Here is a 20,641-nt window from a genome sequence, read left to right as displayed (position 1 = left end):
TAAGAAATTTGTGTTGAACCCGTTCTAATTTGTTAGAGTGTACTTTATAGAAAGGAGACCAAATAGGTGAATTATATTCCACTTGGCTTCTAACTAGTGAAATGTAGAGTGTTTTCATGCAATCCAATGACTTAAAATCAGTTAGGGTTCTACAAAGGAAGCCAAGAATCTTTAAAGCCTTATTAGTTATATCATCTATATGCGCTGTGAATGTTAAGTTTGATTCGAATATAACTCCCAAGTCACGAATTTGTGATACTGGTGTTAATTTAACATTATTTAAATTATATTCATGTAAGATATGAGAATGAGTTCTGGAAAATCGTATTACTTGACATTTCTCAATGTTCAAAAATAACATATTTTGTTCGCACCATTTAAAAAATTTATCTAAATTAGCTTGTAAAATTAGGCAATCATATATATTTCGTATTCTTTTAAACAATTTTAGATCATCTGCAAAAAGTAGGACTTGTACATCTTTAAATATGTTTACAATGTCATTAATGAATATTAAGAATAATATTGGGCCAAGGTGGGACCCTTGCGGGACACCACTTGTGGCCTCGAATACATAGGATTCTATAAAATTAATCCTGACACAAAGAACTCTATTACTGAGGTAACTAATAATCCATGTCAATAAACTACCTTTGATGCCTAACAGTCGGAGTTTGGATATAAGAATATGATGTCGAACCTTATCAAATGCTTTACTGAAATCGGTGTATATAGAATCCACTTGTTGTTTCAGACTGAGCGATTCAGATATGTAATTATTGTAGATAGTTAAATTACTTAAGGTAGATCGACCTCTGATAAAGCCATGTTGGTTAGGAACAATAATATTGTTGATAGGTTTTACAATGGTATCTAATACTAATGACTCGAAAAGTTTGGGTAAAGCAGACATAATACAAATAGGTCTGTAGTTAGATATATCGCTTTTGTCGCCTTTTTTATGAATGGGCGTTAAATAACTCTTTTTCCACAGAGCCGGAAAACAGCCAGACGCTAAGGATTTGTTAAAAAGTTTATGTAAGGGATATATCAAACTATCAATGCAAGTTATTAAAAATATGGGAGGAATACCATCCGGTCCAGCAGATTTATTACTATCTAGTGCTTTTATGCTTCTTTCTATGGAATCTAATTTTATGAAACATTGACTTAGGTTTAATGACTCTTCCACTGACGTACTGGAGACTGCTTTGAAGGGAATATCTTTGTCGTAGACACTTTTAAATGAGTCAGCAAAAAGATTAACTATACCCTCAATACTGTCGGCACATTTTTCTTTAAAGAACATGCTATTAGGATATCCACAGTTGTCTTTTCGTTGAGATTTAGTAAAATTCCAGAATTTTTTCACATTGTGATGATGTACCTCATTTTCAATTACGTTAACATAGTCACTATAGCACTTTATTGATAATTCTTTACATTGTTTTCGTAGTTTAGTAAATGCTATATAATCGTTAGAATTTCTGGTATGTTTATATTTTCTGTGGATACATTTTTTTTTATTAATTAAATTAGTTAGTTCCCTTGTAAACCATTTCGGATAATTAGATGATGTAAAGCTAACCTTGGGAACAAATTGTTCTATAGAGGTATTTAAAATCGAGTAAAAGTATTCTAATTGATCATTTATATTATTTTCCTCATCTAAAAAGGACCAATCTGTTTGGGCAAGGTACTCCGTAATATGATGGTATTCAGCTTTGGAAAAGTTATACGATGGGACACTTGTTTTTTTTGAAGATGTTAAAGGCCTATTTGTTATGATAATGTCCAACGGTGGGTGGTGTTGATCTAATGGTAATAATAATTCGTCGGATAGCTCAACCACTATTTTCGAATCACTTGAAAACACTAAATCCAACATTCGATTGTTAAAGTTGAAAATCTTGTTTGATTGAGTTAGTCCCAAAAATAAAGACATATCACGAATTTCACTACATTTAGCACACTGTAAATCGGCTTGGTTTGTAGCAGGTCCGTTGTCATCTTGGCTGGTCCAGTTAGGAAGGTTATAATCACCAGCAATAATGAATTTTGCTTTAGGATATTTGAATTTGAGTACTTCTATGTCCTCATTGTGATTTTTATACGTTTGCAAATCCGATGCAGGTGGGATATAGACACAGCCAATAATAATTTTTCCATTAGGTATATTGAGCAATACAAAAATTTGTTCAACACTTTTGTGTTTTACCGGTAATTTAGTAGATGATATATTCTTGGATTCATTATCATGGACAAATACTGATACTGTCAAAAATCATCACATAGTCCAAGAAAATCGTTTTGAAAAGTCATCAAGCAAGGAATCGATTCTGTCAAAAATTATAACACAGTCCGAGACAATCGTTTGAAACGTCATCGATTCTATCAAAAATCATTCGAAACCACAGCCGTCACGTTGGTCACAACTAATCGAGGTCACGTTATTGGTCAAAATTCACTCGAATACGTAAATCGATTGCCAACACATACTCAAAAATATCTCGGATTGCTTTGCAAACGAGATATAATTCTCTTGGTACTACTTAATATGATATCCACTGGGAACTGGGATTACTCAATTATTATTTGCTGATTATCAAATGCTTATTTGAGATATTATCTACCAACCGAAGAAGCTACGAGTATGAGAACAATTCATTCATATTTTATGTTTCATTCATTTTTAGTGTGTGTAAAAAATGGCATTCTGACTTATAATAAGTGAGGAAGGTTTTTTAATAAACATAAAAGATATACGAGGTCGAATTAAAGACGATATATATTAACAGTAGATAACAATGTGGTATACAACAGAGAATGTTAGAAAAGGTCGAGGACGCCCGATGAGAACTTAACACATTATCTCTGCACTGGAATGATATACGTAGACAAAATAAAGACGATATACTGTTTTCTTTTAACAGTAACAATATGGTATACAGTAGTGAAGATAGAAAAAAGTCGGGGAGGCCCGAGGAAGATATGGCGCGATTGAATGAAACAAATACTATTCAATAATATTATGTATTTCCACATTAACTACACCCAGGTACACTAGAACTTTACTTCAAATCATTCACTACCCTAATCAACCCCGGGTTAACGTCAGCTATTAAATATAATTTTTGGTATAACATTCCACGCACTATAGGTTTGTAGGTACCACTACACACTTTAAAAACATCACCATTATATACATTTGACCACTATTGAATTTGGCTTTTTTTTATTAACTCCACACAGGAGGCCCTGAAGAAAATAATTTCCCTCAGGGCCTATGTCATCTTTGGTGATGCTGTGTGGAGGGTTTTTTTGTGGAGAGGAAGGAGTAAACATGGGTCTTGAAGAGTCCCATGTCGTAGGAGGGAGGAAACACAGAGGCCGGCAGTTCGTTCCACAGCCGAGCTATTGAACTTAAGAACGAATCGTAGAAGCGACCCGTTCTCATGTGACAAATGTCAACCGTGTACAAATATTCGGCGCGCGTTTGGCGTGTATCCCGACTACGCACCGGTGCCGAAGGGATCAATGACGCTAGTTCCTCAGAGCATCTTCCATTGTAATACCGATAGAACAAGGACAGCATACCTACCTGACGCCTGTGCTCAAAAGATTACAGTCCGTCTGTTAAGATTGGGGAATCTATCAAACGGACCGCCCGTTTCTGCACAGAGTCAAGGGTTTTTTTCAGGTATTTTGGGGCCCCGGACCAGAGATGGCTGCCAAATTCGACTCGTGGCATGGCACGGGTGGTTCTTTTGATAGATTCCCCTGTTTTAACAAACGAATCGCATTCTATAGAGCACAGCCGTCAGGTAAGAATACTGTCCTTGTTCTACCGGCATTGAAGATGCTCCGAGGAACTAGTACCTCCAGCATCGACGTTTAGTCGCGAAACATGATAAATGCGTGCCCAACATTATGCTCGGTTGAAATTATTTATCTCACAAGGACGTGTCGTTTCTACGTTACCTTCTTGAGTTCAACAGTCCTCCCTCCTCCAACACGGATATCATCAAGACCCATTTTCACAACCTTATCTTCTCAAAAAAAACCCCGCGCAGCATCCCCAAAGATAACATAGGCCTTGAGGAGGTCATTTACCTCGGGGCCTCCAGTGTGGAGTTTAAGTTTAAAAAATACTTGTTGAAATCTATGTTGAAATTTGCGTTACTTCGGTATTTGTTGTATTTTAAATAAAAAATAATTTAATTAAAATTGTGAAGAGGAAGGTGGGAAAGTACCTGACTTTTCGCATATGGTCACCAAATACGGCTAAAGCTATTTTAAGCAACGCTTTGATTCCGAATGGTCTTCTTTCACGACTTTCACCAAGGTGATCCTAAAAGTATTCACTGCCATGTGCGACTGTTTGTATAAATACAATTATTTTCAACACTTTCCCTGTCATATCATCGTCATGATAGTTTGCTAAATGAGATTTAATTCAATTTGAAATTTTTTATGTTTTCAAAAGCAATCTGTTCACAAGGCGTTAGTAAATAACCTCGATTCTACATCAACAATGCGTAGAACATTAGAAGTAGCACTGCAAATGTTCCTGGGATTTTTCCCTTTTATTCCGAACATTAGTTTTAAATATAACAATTAGTATAATGTTACCAACATTTAAAATTTCGAGTCGCTTCAATGGCAATAAAAACCTTCGACCAAGGCTATGCTATATTGCAATTTTTTGAAGGTCGTATTGTACAAATGTAATTTTAAAATATTTAAAATAATAATAAATCTTGCGGTGAGAATGGCGATGCCAGCGCCATGGACCCGAAAAACGTACCGAAGTGGTGTAAAGCGGAACCACTTTAGTTCCAGCACCCCACCACAGGCGTGCTACGGTCGCCGGATCGCGCGGCTGAAGAACTGATTCCGCAACCGACAGTCACCCTCATGGGGGTATAACTCCGAGAAACAAGTGGGTCAGAAAAAAAGACACGGTAATCTCTATGGGTGACTTGTGACGTATATTTTCCACAAACCAATACGAACTTCATGCATGTTTATAGGCCGCTGTCACGAACTTCATGCATGTTTATAGGCCGCTGTCATTGGCCGATTTTAGGCTAGCCAATGGGTTGGCTCCGAATGAGAATTATATTGTCTATGGTTACGCCTTTTTTATAGTTTCTATCCTAGTCGATGGTGAGGATGTGTAGTAGTGACGTATATTTTTCAGTTACAGACTTTTATCTATGGCAAACATTAGGACCCATGGGCTCAGTACTAAAAACCCGAAGATATTGATCTAGTGAGTGGTTCATTTATGGTCACCCTCTCGCCTCAGGAGCAGGAGGTTCCTCGCCCGCCAAGGAACCTCCTGCCCCCCACCTTGGATGGGTCTCCAAGGTTCTTCCGCCCAGGAAGCTGCCCTCGCAGGAGTTACCATCTCGCCTCCGCCGAGAAACCTCCTACTCTCCCCCTTGGGGCGGTCGCCGAGGCTCTTCCGCCCAGGAAGCTGCCCTCTCAGGAGTTGCTGCCTGCCGACTGCGCCCTTCGGAGCCTTGGCCCAGGCTGAACTAATTTTGCCCTTCGGAACCAGCCCAAGTTGCCGCTTGTGTTATCAGTGATAAGTGCGAACGTGAAGGATCCAGCATCATCGTAAAGGGAAGTGCCTGAACAATTTTCGTATGTTAAGAAATTGAATGAAGAAATAATTTAGGGTTAATTAAAAGGACAATTAATTTTAAGAATTACAATTTAAGACTACTATTAAGACTAACCCTTAATTAAATACATTTTTTAAATAAATTTGTAATATATCTATGGCAATAGCATAGATATATTAAAAATTTCATTAGTCAATGGATGGTCAATGATTGGTTTATTTATGGTCAATGGTATATCTATGGCATTGACAGATGATTGACAGTTAACCAACAAAAACAAAAACAAACTATCAGCCAAATCAAAATACACAATACAGTTCATATGAGGCGGTTTATACGATGAAATGCTCTGTGAAAAAATGTCGTAACCATTCTGGAAGAAAATTAAAGTATAGGGATGGGATAACTTTTCACCTGTAAGTAGGGTTGCCAGCTCCCGTTTTATGAATTAGAGGATTTGATACGATTGAATAAAGGACATATATGATGAAAATAAAGGACATCAATATTTTTTTGATGAAATGCTGTTATGGTATAGGTAGTTACATTTATTAATAAAAAAACAATGTTAATACACAATGTTAATCGAAGCCAAGTAGTACGACCTTATTTAGTCATTTTGCATTTAAAGTAATAAATAAAGTTAATACTTGGTATTACTTTTGGCTGCTCTAAGAGCTTCTTCGTTTTCTATAATGAAATTATAAAATTGTTTGCATTTCATGTTGAAGTTCGACTTTATTTGTAGTTCTGCTTTTACAGTATCAATATTTAACTTATTTCGGTTTTTGGTCCACGTATTCGTACACAAGGAAAAAATCCTTTCGGCTTGGGCATTAGAAACGGGGATGGAAAATACGTATTGTATTATTTTTAGCAGATTCTTGTTTTCATCAGTAGATTTGAGAATCTGAATCCAAATTTAAAGAACATTTTCACACTTCTCATCGTCGTATATCTAATAATTTTCGTCAGGAGAGGCTTTAATATACAGAACTCTTCATACAATACATCAAGGTTAATATTAGGTATCTGTAGTTTTGATACCATGATGCACAAATCATGGAACTTAATTTCTTTCGTCAGTGTCAGCGGCTGCAAACAATGGAAATTAATATTTTCTGTGAAATCACATCGTGCAAAATCACGCTGATTCATTTATTTTTTCCAAATTAAACAACAAAGTATTGTCCTCTATTGAAGATTTTAAATTAGAGGACAAGATCAATTTTTGGGTCTGAAATAGAGGACGTCCTAAGCAACTAAGCCCCAGCGCATCAAACAAAATGAACTAAGCCCAAATGGGCGCGGCTCACCGGGCTTACTAGGCCAGTATCAGGTTCCTTTATGGCCAGTATAATCATAATCAAGTATAATTTCACCGCTCGGCTTGAGCAGACGTTTCCTTTATAATCTGTAAAGTGCTTTTGTTACTTTTAAGCGATGAAGTGCAGTGTGAAGTTATGTAAAAACCGTTCAGAAAAACAGTTAAAAACTACAGATGGATTACTTTTCCCCTGTAAGTATTTTTACTGTTGTTTTTTATAATAAATTGCTCGTTTTCCGTACGCTTCTGTCACAGCTAGCCGACTTGATGGAATAGATGATGGCAAAGTTATGCGATACTGGGCTTTGAAGAAACTTACTTTAGAGCTTACAATCGCACAGCATTGATTTGTGAGATGGGACGTTCTTATTCCAAAGAGTAGGTATGATTACCAGTTATGGCCATTTTTTGCTGCAGGTATATTATTGATATTTTAATTTTAACAGGTTTCCGGCAGATTCAGTGGTAAGAGAGCAGTGGAAGAAGCTTGTAGATAAAGATGGTTGGAATTCAACAAAATATTCAAAAATTTGCTCTAACCACTTAGTATTTGACTCTCTTTTTGATCAGACATCAATTAACCACAACGTCCGTCAAACTATTGCATATATCGCAGGTTATGTGGTAATGCATTTGGAGAAAAAACTCAGATTTGAAAGCTGCATAATGGCTTTATATGCTGAATTTATTAATAAGGATCACCAACTTATTAAAATCAAAAGCAAAGGTGGTCTACGCTTTCCCTCTATTGACGTGATTTCTATTTGTGTGACCACTGAGTGTATGATTAAGACTTACAAATCCGCATCTCTAAATAATAAAAAATTTAACAAGTCTCACATAGTTTCAAACATCATGAAGAGTTTGGTTGGTCAAAGATTGTTTACAACTTTAAATGGTCACATGTACGAACAACAGCCAATAGACAATCACATTTTTCTGTTAGCCAAATCAATTTCTGAAAAATATTGCGATATACGACTAAAATATTTAGCTATTTATGAAAACATGACCGTTATGACGACAAGACAAACATTAACCAAACTTATACTATTTAGAGGACAGTAACTTTTTTTTTATAATTTCTGAAACGTTGTATTGTTATCCAACGGGTTCTTGCATTTTTTTTCCATCGGTCTGTAATTTTATACAAATTTTAGAGCATCAAAAATATTTTTGATAGTTCTTAAAAAAATCATTCCTCGATGACTTCATGAAGGGGTCCCTGGCCACTGACTCCAATGCTTATTTTTGTTGTTGTGTATTTTACCAATAAGATATCTAATAAAGGAAAGTTTATCAATATGTTATATTATATATATTGTCATTAAAAACCCTTTTAATTAATTTACAAAAATTAAATAATATAAGAAATAATAGTGTTAAGTGGTTAAAACTGGGGATTTTACCCCATTCTGGCTAGATGGATGGGTGTATCCATTTTAAATCCCACCCATACTTACCGCGCGGACCTTACTTCTTACCGCAAACTGGCGACAAAATTGTTGTAGAAAAAGTTTCTATGACAATTATTCTACCTCCACTTTCTTCCTTCCTCCGTGGGTAAACTCGTCGAATTCCGCTGAATGCAGGGCCGGCCCTATGCGGGCGCAATTGGAGCAGTCCGCTCCGGGCGCCTAAATTACCAACGCGTGATAAAACCTAACATATCGCCCACGAGATTTTTTTAATAGAAACGGCGCTATTATTAACTATTATTGATTACAATGATCACTTACCTAGGCGTCCACTGGTTTTGACAAGAGGCGCCAAAATTTTAGTCGCGCCATCCGATGTTTGACTCAGGGCCGGCCCTGGCTGACTGCAAAGGCTCTTTAAAAAACAACACTCGATTTCAACTTAAATTTCTAATGGAGACAACTATTCAAGTCGGGGTTTAAGTAAACATGCAGAACATAGGTTTTTAGGATGTTAGTTTAAGTAATTCTAATAATTTATGCTTTCCTACCCTCAAACTTCACTTTGAGAAAAAATGGAACTTTAATACATCTTTTACAATCTCCCCCGACATAAATAGCTATTTCTTGTAGTAATTAAATTGAAACCAAGTGCTATTTATAATTTTATGCGTGCAGGGGATTCGAAAACTTTATAATAGTTTTTTAATAATGCTTATGTTTTAATTTTTCGAAGAAAGGTTCTTCTAACCCAGTCATACTCAACCTGCGGCCCGCCAAGCTATTTTGTGCGGCCCTCAATACATTTAATATCAGGAACATGATTTACAAAATCTGGCATTATTATATCACATTAATTTGGGATTAATTGCGACTTTGACGTACAGACATTGAAACCGAAGAGGATAGTCGTTGTCGTGTCAACATCAGATCTGGTATAAGAGTGTTGCTACTGCACACGCTAGATCTATCTCCAAAAAACAAAGATATGACAGACAAATATACGCGCAAATAATTTTGCTTGTGGCAACACATACATTTTTGACAGCTTCAAAGTTAAATGCGTCACATTCACAGCAATTCACAGTGTTGCCAAAAAAACGGGGGTGGTGGGTTTCATGATATTTTTTGTCACAAGTATTAGTGTTTTTTTCAGCCAAGTTCTGTAACAACACCCCCCCCCCATGGATTTCAAATATTTTGTGGGCAGCACTCATTTAGAATTTTTTTTGTGGGGAATTATGTTTTACAGAAATTCTCTAACAACCCCCCCCCCCATGGATTTCGAATAATAAAAGGGGGAATCAAGCTCATGAATATTTGTGGGGAATATGAGGGCAGAATTTATGCGAGTTCATTAGAATTACTGAAACTGAAATTTAAAAACGGCGACATTAGGCCAAAATTCGTTGGCAACACTGACCAGTATAGTGTTGCGGCCCGCGTAGCTTTACAAACATATGAATGTGCAGAAGAAAAAGGTTGAGTACCATTGTTCTAACCGGTTACCACTTTGTGAGTAAGAAACACTCTTATGTTTCCAGTAAATTTTTAATTTAAACATATATGAAAGAAATCAACGATATGACCGGGTGGCGTTTTGGTATTCAAAAGTTGCGTCGAATACTACCTCGATGTCAATTATACATATCTGCCCTGATGATGGACACTGTAATGCTGTCCAAAACTTTGGCTAAAGAAGGAGGTAGCGCAATACGTCATAATACCCCAAAAATAAATCACTATAATACTTTTGGCCGTGAAAATCTCAAATCATAGTTGACAGTCACGGTTCGTCAATTCTCCATCACCCCAAATTTGAAAATCGAACACCACACGGTCCCTTTTGGGAAGTGAAGAGATCTCTCGTGAAGTTGTCTTGGGTAATTTTCAGCCCAGTACCGTAAAATTGGTTTATCACGAAGCGTAAGATTGAAGTGTAGCTGGAGGGCTCGCTGGGTGGCAACGAAAGAACGGCCACTTTCAAGAAACATGCGAACGGCGAAGCCCCGGTGTTGTCCAGACCAGACCATGGTAATCACTGAAAACGGCACGGCTTTGCCGACACAATGAGACCCCTCCCAGGTTCCTACCCCCACTACGCAAGATGTACTGGTCCTTCAAAACTGAACTGTCTGTTTTGCTGCGCCCTGTACATTCTTACTTTTATGTGTTTGTATATTATTGTATAATATATATGCTTTATTGGATGTGTGGGATCGCATAAACCTCCCCACATTCTGGAATAAACAAATTATTATTTTTTTGTTAGAAAAATGTAGGTAAAATAGGGTACCAGTAGTTGCCTTTTATCTTTTCTATAGCTTTAATTAATGTTTTTTGGTTTTCAGGTTTCCAGTAGATTTAGTGAAGAGAAAAGAGTGGGTGAAGCAGGTAGACGTAGACAGAAAATTTTTTTGTCCGACAATTCATTCCAAAATTTGTTCTCGTCATTTTAATGAAAACGAATTTTATCTTACTAAAAAGGGAAACAGAAAACTACGACTCGGATCTATTCCTACCTTATACTTAGGAAATGAGGTTTGTAATGCCTACAAATTTTTATACACTGTGACGAGCAAAAATCATGATGTTTTGTAATGAGGCATGGAAACTGGAAGAGGAGGGATGAAACAAGACCGAATGCTGTAGAAATGAGATACCTGAGGTGACAGTGTTACAAATGTTGAGATCCGGAAAGAATATAATGCTAAAAAAACACCCTGTAAAAAACAAAATTCATATGTATATATTTTTTGCTTTGACTGTAGATTGAACCTTCCTCCCCAGGGACTGGAGTCAACCACGCTAACATCTGAACCAAATCCAGATGGGGTAGGACTGACATTTATTTAGTATATTAACTCTGTCATCCAATTTCGATTGCCACCAAAAGTTGATAGAATGCATTGTCATTGACAATGAGTCTATCTGCTGAGTTTCAGCTCGATCATATGTCAGGAAGTTGGTTAATTTCAACTTCCAAGATTTGCATTAATTCATTGATGAAAACAAGTTTAAGAAAGGATCGCTTGGATGGTTTGGATATGTGAAGCGAATGACCGGAGAAAAGAGTGCTAAAAGAATTATCTCCGGTACTCTCAAAATTATTTAAACTCTCACTCAAAAGTGGAAAGGTGCCAGATCTGTGGAAAAAGGTGATAGTCCAACCCTAAGAAGCGGGAACGCTTCGGTCCTTCCAACTAAAGCCCCGTAGCAATCACTTACATACTCTCAAAGGTATTGGAAAGGTTTGTTTAATAGCAAATTGCTCACATACCTCGAGAATAACATCCTAAGCGATCGGCAATGTGGATTTTGACAAAACCAATCGTTTGGCGATCTGCTTGGATATGCGACACATATTTGGAGGCGGCACTTGGAGCGTTTCGGAGAAACTCAAATCGTCAGATTGAATATCTCCAAAGCCTGGTCGGGCACCGGGGGTTGTCAGGAAGTTACCATGGTATGGGATCCAACCAACCCTGCATAGCTTCAGAAGCAACAAAACTACTTATCAACTCTTACGTAGTCTCACGTCTCGATTACTGCAACGGCATTTATGCCAGCCTTCCAAAATATCAAATTGACAAACTTCAATCAGTGTTTAATGCAGCAGCACGGCTCATAACCGGGGTTTCAAAATATTCGCACATTTCAGAACACCTTCGTAACCCTCACTGGCTCAAGTGCCCTGAAAGAATCCAGTACAAACTGTGCTGGATGGTGTTTAAATCCATCAATGAAATGGCCCCACCCTACATCTCTGAACTATGCTTCCCGGAAAACACTGGTCTGAGGCAGTCAACGCTTAGATCAGAAACATCAGCAGCTGTAGGCAGACTGATAGAACCTAAGCGCAAGCCAAATACTAAGTTTGGTGATCGCGCTTTCGGAGTATCTGGGCCGAAGGCTTGGAATAAACTCCCTCCGGAACTAAGATCCATAACAAGTCCAACAGAATTCAGGTCTAAACTAAAAACTTACCTTTTTAAGCTGTCGTACCCTTAAATTAAATATACCAATCCTAAGAGAAAGTCCAGTTATATTCAATTTTTAAATTAAGTCCTAAATCCTGTATCTAAATTTTGCCAATAAACAATTAGATAATGTTAATTAAGTGTTAATCTCAAGTGACCTACGAGGTAAGTATTGTACTGTATATTTTCTCCATAAATAGTTAAGTAATGACATAGATCACTGTAGAAATGTATTATAAGTTTGTACAGCGCCCTTGAGGTGTTTTTGCACAAAAACGGAGCTATACAAGTCATCCAAGTATTATTATTATTATTATAGTTGGATTGCGGACTTTCTCAAGGGAAGAACAATTCGAACCGTAGTTGACGGCTCTTCTTCCTCTCTGCACCAAATCAATGCGGGGTTGCCACAAGGATCTGTGCTGTCACCGACACTGTTTTTAATGCAATTTATTGCTACGCTGCTACTTTATAGCACTGCTCATGAGGGTTATCTTTTTGATGAGCCTCCTTCTACTTATGATATTCGAACAGCTCGGGAAGTTTTGAGATAAAAAGACCAGACCAGCTCAAGTTTTGAGGCTCCATAGAAGCCCGAGTAAATCTGGCTTCCAAGAAACTGGAATTGAAATTGAAACTTGTATTGTAGATTCTAACCCTGCTAATTGCTAACCCTGTACAAATCTCAAGTACGCCCGAAAATTGAATTGTCCACCTCTGGGCTGGAGCCCCACGATACTTGATAAACCTTCTTGATTCTGTGCAAAAGACGGCGGCCTGTCTGATTGATAATATGTATATATATATAATATATTATATGCGTGAGGATTCATTTTTGCCATTATGTTTACATTCTTCTTTATTGTATTAATTTTTAAGTGTTTACTCTGATACAAAATGCTTGTATTTTTTTTTTAAAGAAAAGCCCACTAGGGCGTGTAATAAATAAATAATCCTCTATCAATAGACCTTCACCATCTTTAATGCATAGACGAAATGTAGTCATACTGAGTCTGTTCTACGGGTATTTTAATGGAGCCTGCTCTAAGAAACGATCAGCATTGATTCCCGGTGCACTGTTGCACATGCGTGAAACTCATCAGACACAAGCGGAACACCCATTCACCGTTGATGTTGCTTCATTAGAATGGGTTGTTTCTTCGACTCGTTTTTCTTTAAGTCGGCTCGTATGTGGAACGAGCTACCGGCATCTGTTTTTCCTCCTTCATATAATCCGGTCCTCTTCAAAACCCGCATTAATTAATCCCTTAACCCCTTAATCCGCCTCACAACGCTGCCCAACTGGGTGGCGACATAGTTCCCCCTTACACTGTACAGACAGGGGCGTTCTTTTGAGAGTCACAAATTTAAAAAAAAACGAACAAATTAGCCTGAGGAGTTAAGAGATAAAAAAAGTGAGAAATTTCTGACTAAGCTGTAGGAGCAGGCTTGAATATTCAATAAATAGAAATACATATTTGTTAAGGCCAACATGTTGACAACACCATACTATAATAAAGTGACATATTGATTTTTGTGTTTAACAAACCCAGTAGAAGTAATATCGAAAGTCAAAATGAATGTATAAGATCGACACTGCAATTGCAGTGTTTCATGACATGCGTGGGCATAATTCTTCAACATTGCTAATGTAGGGCTCTGAATCATGGGGTTAAAATGTATTTTTATATATCTCTATCATCTGTTGGCGGCAATCACGCAGACATATGCGCATTTCTCTGAACTAATAAATAGCTATAAATATCCAATCGAGATTTGGCTCGGTTGGTACAGTTGTCGATTCCAGTTCCTGGGTAGGTAGATTCAATCAGTCTAACAAAAAAAAAAAAAATTTAAGTTTTAAAATAAAGTATATTATTTACACATTGATTTTTTTTCATGAATTTAGTAAAGAATTTATACACTTATTCAGTTGGCAACAACAATCAGCAGAAAATGATAATACAAAAACCATTTTGAAATATTTCAATCACAGAGCAATACGCGAGCTGTACGCGCCACGTATTGCTGTGGCTCCTTCCAAAAGCATTCTCCTACTTTCCGGAACCTTCTAGACCAGTCATACTCAACCTGCGGCCCGCGGGCCGCATGCGGCCCGCCGAGCTATTTTGTGCGGCCCTCAATACATTTAATATCAGGAACATGATTTACAAAATCTGGCATTCTATATCACGTTAATTTGAGATTAATTGCGACTTTGACGTATATACATTGAAACCCGAAGAGGATAGTATAAGTATAATATAATATCTATATAATATAGATATACTATCTATATAATATAATATGGTATAAGAGTGTTGCTACTGCACACCATAACTGCACACGCTAGATCTATCTCCAAAAAACAAAGATTTGACAGACAAATATGCGCGCAAATAATTTTGCTCGTGGCAACACATAAATTTTTGACAGTTCCAAAGTTAAATGGTTACCAGTGTTACTACCAACGAAAAAACCTTTTGAACTTATCTTTATATATAATAGATAAAAACGGAATTCCGTAGCTTCCCCCCCCCCCATGGATTTCGAAAAATTGTTGTGGGGAATTACATATGATGTTTTTGGCTGTGCGGAATTTTTTTTCTTCTGTAACAACCCGCCCCCCCCCCCCCATGGATTTCAAATATTTTGTGGGGAGCACTCGTGCGGCCCGCGTAGCTTTACAAACATATGAATGTGGCCCGCAGAAGAAAAAGGTTGAGTATCACTGTTCTAGACTCACCGATACAATCCGCCACTCAGTTGGGAACCTTATAGAATCTTCTTGATCTTTCTCCTTCCAGAACCTTCATGAACTTTCTGGAACCTTCCGCACTCACAGTCGGCGGGCACATTCTGAAATAATCTGAATCATTCACGGCCTTCCCATAACAAAGCACATTTTTGCCACCCACGCTCAGCCAACCCCACTAAAATATCTTACTTTCGATGTGATCCCAAGGGCTATCTATCTCTATAACCACCGGTGGGTTCCAGTTACAGATAGTTACAACACTTCAAATTTCAAAGATGATTTTCAAGTTCTGTTATTTTATCATTATTGGACAGTTGTTTCACAAAACTGAAATAATAACATAACTTGAATAGAACCTTCACAGAGCTTGAAAATCAACTTTGAAATTTGAAGAATTGTTCAAATTCTGTAAAACAACCCGTCTTAAGGCGAATATAAACGCCAAACATATTTGGGTTTCTACCCCTTCCAACAGAATATAAAATGTGCACATTTTTTGGTCTTATCTGCACGAGACAAGTAATTGCAGTAGCCGCGTACTATGTACCTGCAATACGTAAGAAGCGCCCGACCAGGCCTCCCCGTTCGCCAATGCTTCGGTATACCTACTAATACCTTTTTAACTGGTGGACGATTATTATCAATCTTATTTTGACAACAGCGGCAGAGCTATGACTGCCGGATGGACTCAGTATAATGATATAAGTGATTAATATAATAATTATGTTTAATAATAACTGTATATTTTTTTATTGATTTTATTTATATGCATTATCAATACGTATAAAATATTTGTTAATAATACGTTACATTGAAATGTCACTTACATATATTAGCGCCCTTGAGGTGTTTTTGCACAAAAACGGCGCTATAAAAGTCATCCAAGTATTATTATTATTATTTAAAAAAAAATAGATACACTTTTATCAAATTTATGTTGCTAATATATTTTTTAAATTCAATTTACAAATAATTTTTGAAGAACAATCAAATTACCAAACAAATATCCAGTATTAGAATTTATCAAGGAACAATTCTTAAGTTCTTTTTTCTAAAAATAGTGCATGAGCATATAATTCTACATGCATGTTAATTGTAGCAACTATTAAATATATAATGTAATATCAACTTGTGATAGTACTCCCTCTCTAATCACGATAATTTCTCAACTAGGGAGGTATTATTACCACTAATTAGAACATATTAGCTTTACATGTATTTAAAAAAAATGTACTTATACCTGCTTTTATTATAATGTAAAAAAATTGGAAAAACAAAAAATACTTATATTGTGAATTTATGTAGCATATTCATAAACCTAAAATTTCTCAAATGATATAACATTCTTAATATCAATAGAGTTGAAATCATGTGTCGCTGAATTCGATTTTACTTCCCAAAATATCGCAAACTAAGACGACATTTCGCTAGTATGTTTTCTTTTGATTTTTTTAGTCTGCCTCCTGGAGTTTTCCCTAAAAGCTGTTTATGTAATGTATACAGTGGTTTTTGAGAGTTGTGGGATACAACCGCTGCATAGCATCGCCCTTGATAAGATTGCTTATTGGAATAATTTATCCTTTTTCCACCTACAAATTTGGCTATTATTCCGTTAAACCTCTCTACAAAATTATTTCGTTTTATTCCCCATCTTCAATAAATTATGGACCTGTAAAAACGCATTATTAGTCAACATAAATGCAAACGGAAAGCATTTTTTCCGTAAGAAGCAAATCATTAATTTCGTTAAATAATTAATAAAACTATACATTCAAAAGTATTTTGAGATAAAAAAATATAATATTTTGGTCATGAATAATAACAATATCACACAAAACTCCCTCACCGTTTGAGAACTAATAATACTCGTAACCAAAATAATGCCGACAAGAAAAAACCGTCGAAAAAACTGTCACAAACCGACTTCCGTTCCGTGCCACGTTCCGCGGACTTCTGTACAGATCCTAGAATGTTTGCGTCTTATATCACCACGAATAGAGGCGACAATTGCTTGACCAGCGGAGTCTGGATAATAATAATAATAATATTTGGCTAATTTATATAGCGCCGTTTTCGTGAGAAATCACCTCAAGGGCGCTGTACAAATATATTTCTTAAATAGTTAATACTAGAACTTCTGACTTATCTCTAAGACTTATATCTAGTGACTTACGACTAAGGCCTATAACTACTATCTTAACGACATATATACGAGTATTTACATATTTAGCAACTTACAACTAAAATTAATATTAACAATCTAATCTTACTAACGCCAGAAGAAGAAGGAAGTTCCATTATATTAGGGTGTTTTATGGTTAGCTGGATATATATGTTAAATGAATGAAACTAGTGAATAAAATCAATCTTCAATCTTAAACGCATTTAGATGATTCATCTTCCAACAATTAAACCAGACCGATATATTAACCAGAGGATATATTTGACGTAAGCGCCAAAGTGAGTTTTATTTATTTGTTGAATATTTTTATATGAATGAAAAAAAGTTAGTCAATAATAATTATCAAAAATAATCTTAGCCATAAAACGGTATTTTTTTAAAGGTGTTTCTTATATGAGTTCTTAGTTACCTCAAGAAAAAACAAAATTATCAGTGGTTTACGTTTATATTTTTTGTAACGCAACCAATAATTTTATTTTAATTCTGATCAATAATAAAGAAAGAAAAAGCTTCAATTTATGCATAGTATATTTTTTGGTATTCATAATGTATACCGATTCGTAGCAAAGATTAATCTAAATAGTGATTTAGCATTTACCTTCCTCTTAAGTAAATATACCAATGTCGGAAGTTTTGTTAAATTGTCATTACGAAGGATGGGTTGTTTCACAGAATTTACACAATTCATAAAATTTCAATGTTAATTTTCAAGTCCCGTGAAAGTCCAATACAAGTTCTGTTATTACATCATTACGGGCCAGTTGCTTCACAGTACTGAAATAATAACAGAACTTTCATAGGACTTTCACAGAGCTTGAAATGTAAAGTTGAAATTTGATGAACTGTTCAAATTCTGTAAGTAAATATGTATTTTTTTACAGCAACCTGATCCATCAGAAGAACCACCAATAGTGCAGAAAGCGGAACCCGAGTTTTGTGACGTGCGTGAAAGTTTAGAACCTTGTTTCACAATTCAAGATTCGAGAACACTGCAGCTGAAGAATGAAGTTTGCCGTTTAAAATTAAGGGATAAAAAACGGATTATGAAAATAAGGAATTTACAGACGAAAATAAGGCGTCTGAAACTGAAGGTATAGTATTTGTTTTACTACCTTGTTTTACACCGATGATCTTGGTATGAACTAGTTTATTCAAATTGATGTAGGTAAAGACTAGTGAAATAATAATTAGTGTTTAAAATCCATATACACGCGCACATTGCACGCTCGTACCGCAAAACTTTGGGGTGTGATTATAAAAGAAAGACGATCAAGACTAACAAAGTTTTTTATACATAGCAATTCTTACCTTACCTCCATAGGGTTTCCTCTTGGGGTATGAAAAACCTAAACAAATTTTATGTTTCAAAGACCCAAAAATGTCTGATTGCGTCTAAAAGAAATCGAAATGACAATCTAGTCTCCTTCAACGGAAGCAATCTTCCCAACATGTTTTCCATTAATATGCTTGGTGTAACGCTAAGTGACCAGACCACACAGCATCCCCAAAGACGACATATTTTACTTGTGTGGAGTAAATGTAAAAAAAAAAATTGTAATTACCAAAAAAAAAAATTTAATGAAAATTATCTAGTGTAATCTTTGCTTTACTTTTGCGAGCCATAATGCATGCGTTAGGATAACATCTGAGAGGCGTTACGTGCCTGCCTAGTAACAGCGGTTATTCATTTGTAAACAAACATGTTCCAATTATCATTTAAAAGATATACTAATAAAAGAGTGTAAATTCAAAATCAATGTAATTTATTTTCAACAGAACAATAGGACAGCTGACCATGCATGCAAAAATAATAATAATAAGGGTGCTTTTATAGGAATGCTTTGTGAAATGCACAAAAATAAGAAATTTTTCGTAATATCTTTTTATTTTTGCTCTACGTTTTAAATAATCATCACCTCCCTTGCGGTACGAGTGTGGAAAACGATGTATAAGTATCTAATATTATTTTCTTCATCAATGTAAAGTATATAATAATATCTGATTTGTATGTGTAATTCTTTCCAGGTATCGAGCTTCCAGACATTAGTGAAAAAGCTTCAAACCAAACCTATTACTTTAAAATCTACAGAAATCACAAGGAATCTAAACAAGCAAAATCTGTCTAGCCGAATTAAAGTGAACATCGAGAAGGTTTCAGAGAATCTATCAACTGAGAAAGCTGAAGCTGATGAGCATGGACAGCCTGATGTCCACTATCCTCAAGAAGAAAGTGCATTCATCTCCATACCCTCTGACTCTAATGAAGAAGACGAAAGTTCTGATTTAATGAAAGACAAGAGGAAGAGATTATGAAGATTAAGAGAGCAGCGTTTCTGGATCAATCAGAAGAAACTTCAGATGACATTCCACACTCATCCTCCGAATCAGATGACCCTCTGGAAGGTTAGGGATCAATTACAGAGGTTCTACTGAAAAAGATATAGAATTTTTGACTATTAAGCCGCGTCAAGCACCCATGGATCTCTTATCAAAAATGCCGTCTATCATATGGAATCTTGGATGCAATCAGTACTCAAGAACTTGGGAGACAGATTCGGATTTTTGTATGACGAAATATACGACAAAGATGGAAATCCTGCATGGACCTGCTCTAACTTACCACCTCAAGTCGTTACAAAACCTCAGATAATGAAAGTTGTTAAGCCCAAATCCAAATCTGGTATAACTTCCAAGTCTAAACAGACACTTAAGCCTGTGATGGAGAAACATTATGATACTTCAATAAAGATTTCAGTCGGACACAAGAAAAATACAGCAGAATACTAATTCTTACTAATTGAAACGTAAAATAAAAACTGATCTAAAATAGTTCATGGAAAGATAAATAAGATATGTACATACATGGCATATCCAGTCAAAGGGGGTTGTTTATCTGTTGTATTAACTTCAAGTAATATTAATTAGTCATTGAATTTCGGAATTTTTCCAAGGTATATTAAATGATCTATGTATATTTTTCTTCATTTTAAAGATGTCGTAAAAACAAATACTATTTTAGAAACTAGATAAAAGTACCTTTTAGATTTTCGTATTTGAAATATACTTTAATGTTTAATACTTCAATTTTAAACATGAAAAAAAAAAAATCTAAAAATTTCAGAAAATTAAAAAGTCAAAGAACATAGCAGTCACTTCACTTTTTATCTAGTTCATACAATTAAAAATTGTCAAATATTATAATAACAATTCAAAGAGAATAACCAAAAAATCATTTATCATTTAGACATTTTGACATCAATAAATTTTTTTTTTTTTTAAAACATCACTATGACTAACATATATACTAACACGACTATCGACGACGGAGGTGCTGTTCCGCCGT

The 20,641-nt window shown here is 35.8% G+C and overlaps 2 protein-coding genes across 4 annotated transcripts in view; both read left to right on the top strand.

The window, feature by feature from the left end:
* Positions 1-5,841: 5,841 nt before the first annotated feature.
* Tcs6 (Threonyl-carbamoyl synthesis 6) overlaps positions 5,842-20,641 on the top strand; it is a 30,375-nt gene continuing 15,575 nt past the window's right edge. The window contains exon 1 of the mRNA XM_089634791.1: positions 5,842-5,857. The gene's annotated coding sequence lies outside the window, so the exon portion shown is untranslated. The remainder of the gene's footprint in view (positions 5,858-20,641) is intronic.
* Positions 5,866-20,215, top strand: LOC149421448 (uncharacterized). Of its 3 annotated transcripts, none has more exons than XM_089634788.1 (3): positions 5,866-6,049; positions 18,180-18,389; positions 19,324-20,215. In XM_089634788.1, exons 2-3 carry the CDS (start codon positions 18,342-18,344, stop codon positions 19,609-19,611), a joined length of 336 nt encoding a protein of 111 aa, XP_089490914.1. In that variant the 5' UTR covers positions 5,866-6,049; positions 18,180-18,341; the 3' UTR covers positions 19,612-20,215. The 3 variants fall into 3 exon arrangements, with proteins under 3 accessions (XP_089490914.1, XP_089490916.1, XP_089490915.1); XM_089634790.1 differs by lacking the exon at positions 5,866-6,049 and adding an exon at positions 10,710-10,919 and having other exon boundaries at positions 18,277-18,389; XM_089634789.1 differs by lacking the exon at positions 5,866-6,049 and adding an exon at positions 10,710-10,919.

Source organism: Hesperophylax consimilis, chromosome 8 (genome assembly GCF_061612785.1).
Source record: "Hesperophylax consimilis isolate HC1 chromosome 8, BYU_Hcon_1.0, whole genome shotgun sequence".
NCBI lineage: Eukaryota > Metazoa > Arthropoda > Insecta > Trichoptera > Limnephilidae > Hesperophylax > Hesperophylax consimilis.
This window is presented reverse-complemented; position numbering and strand designations above follow the sequence as displayed.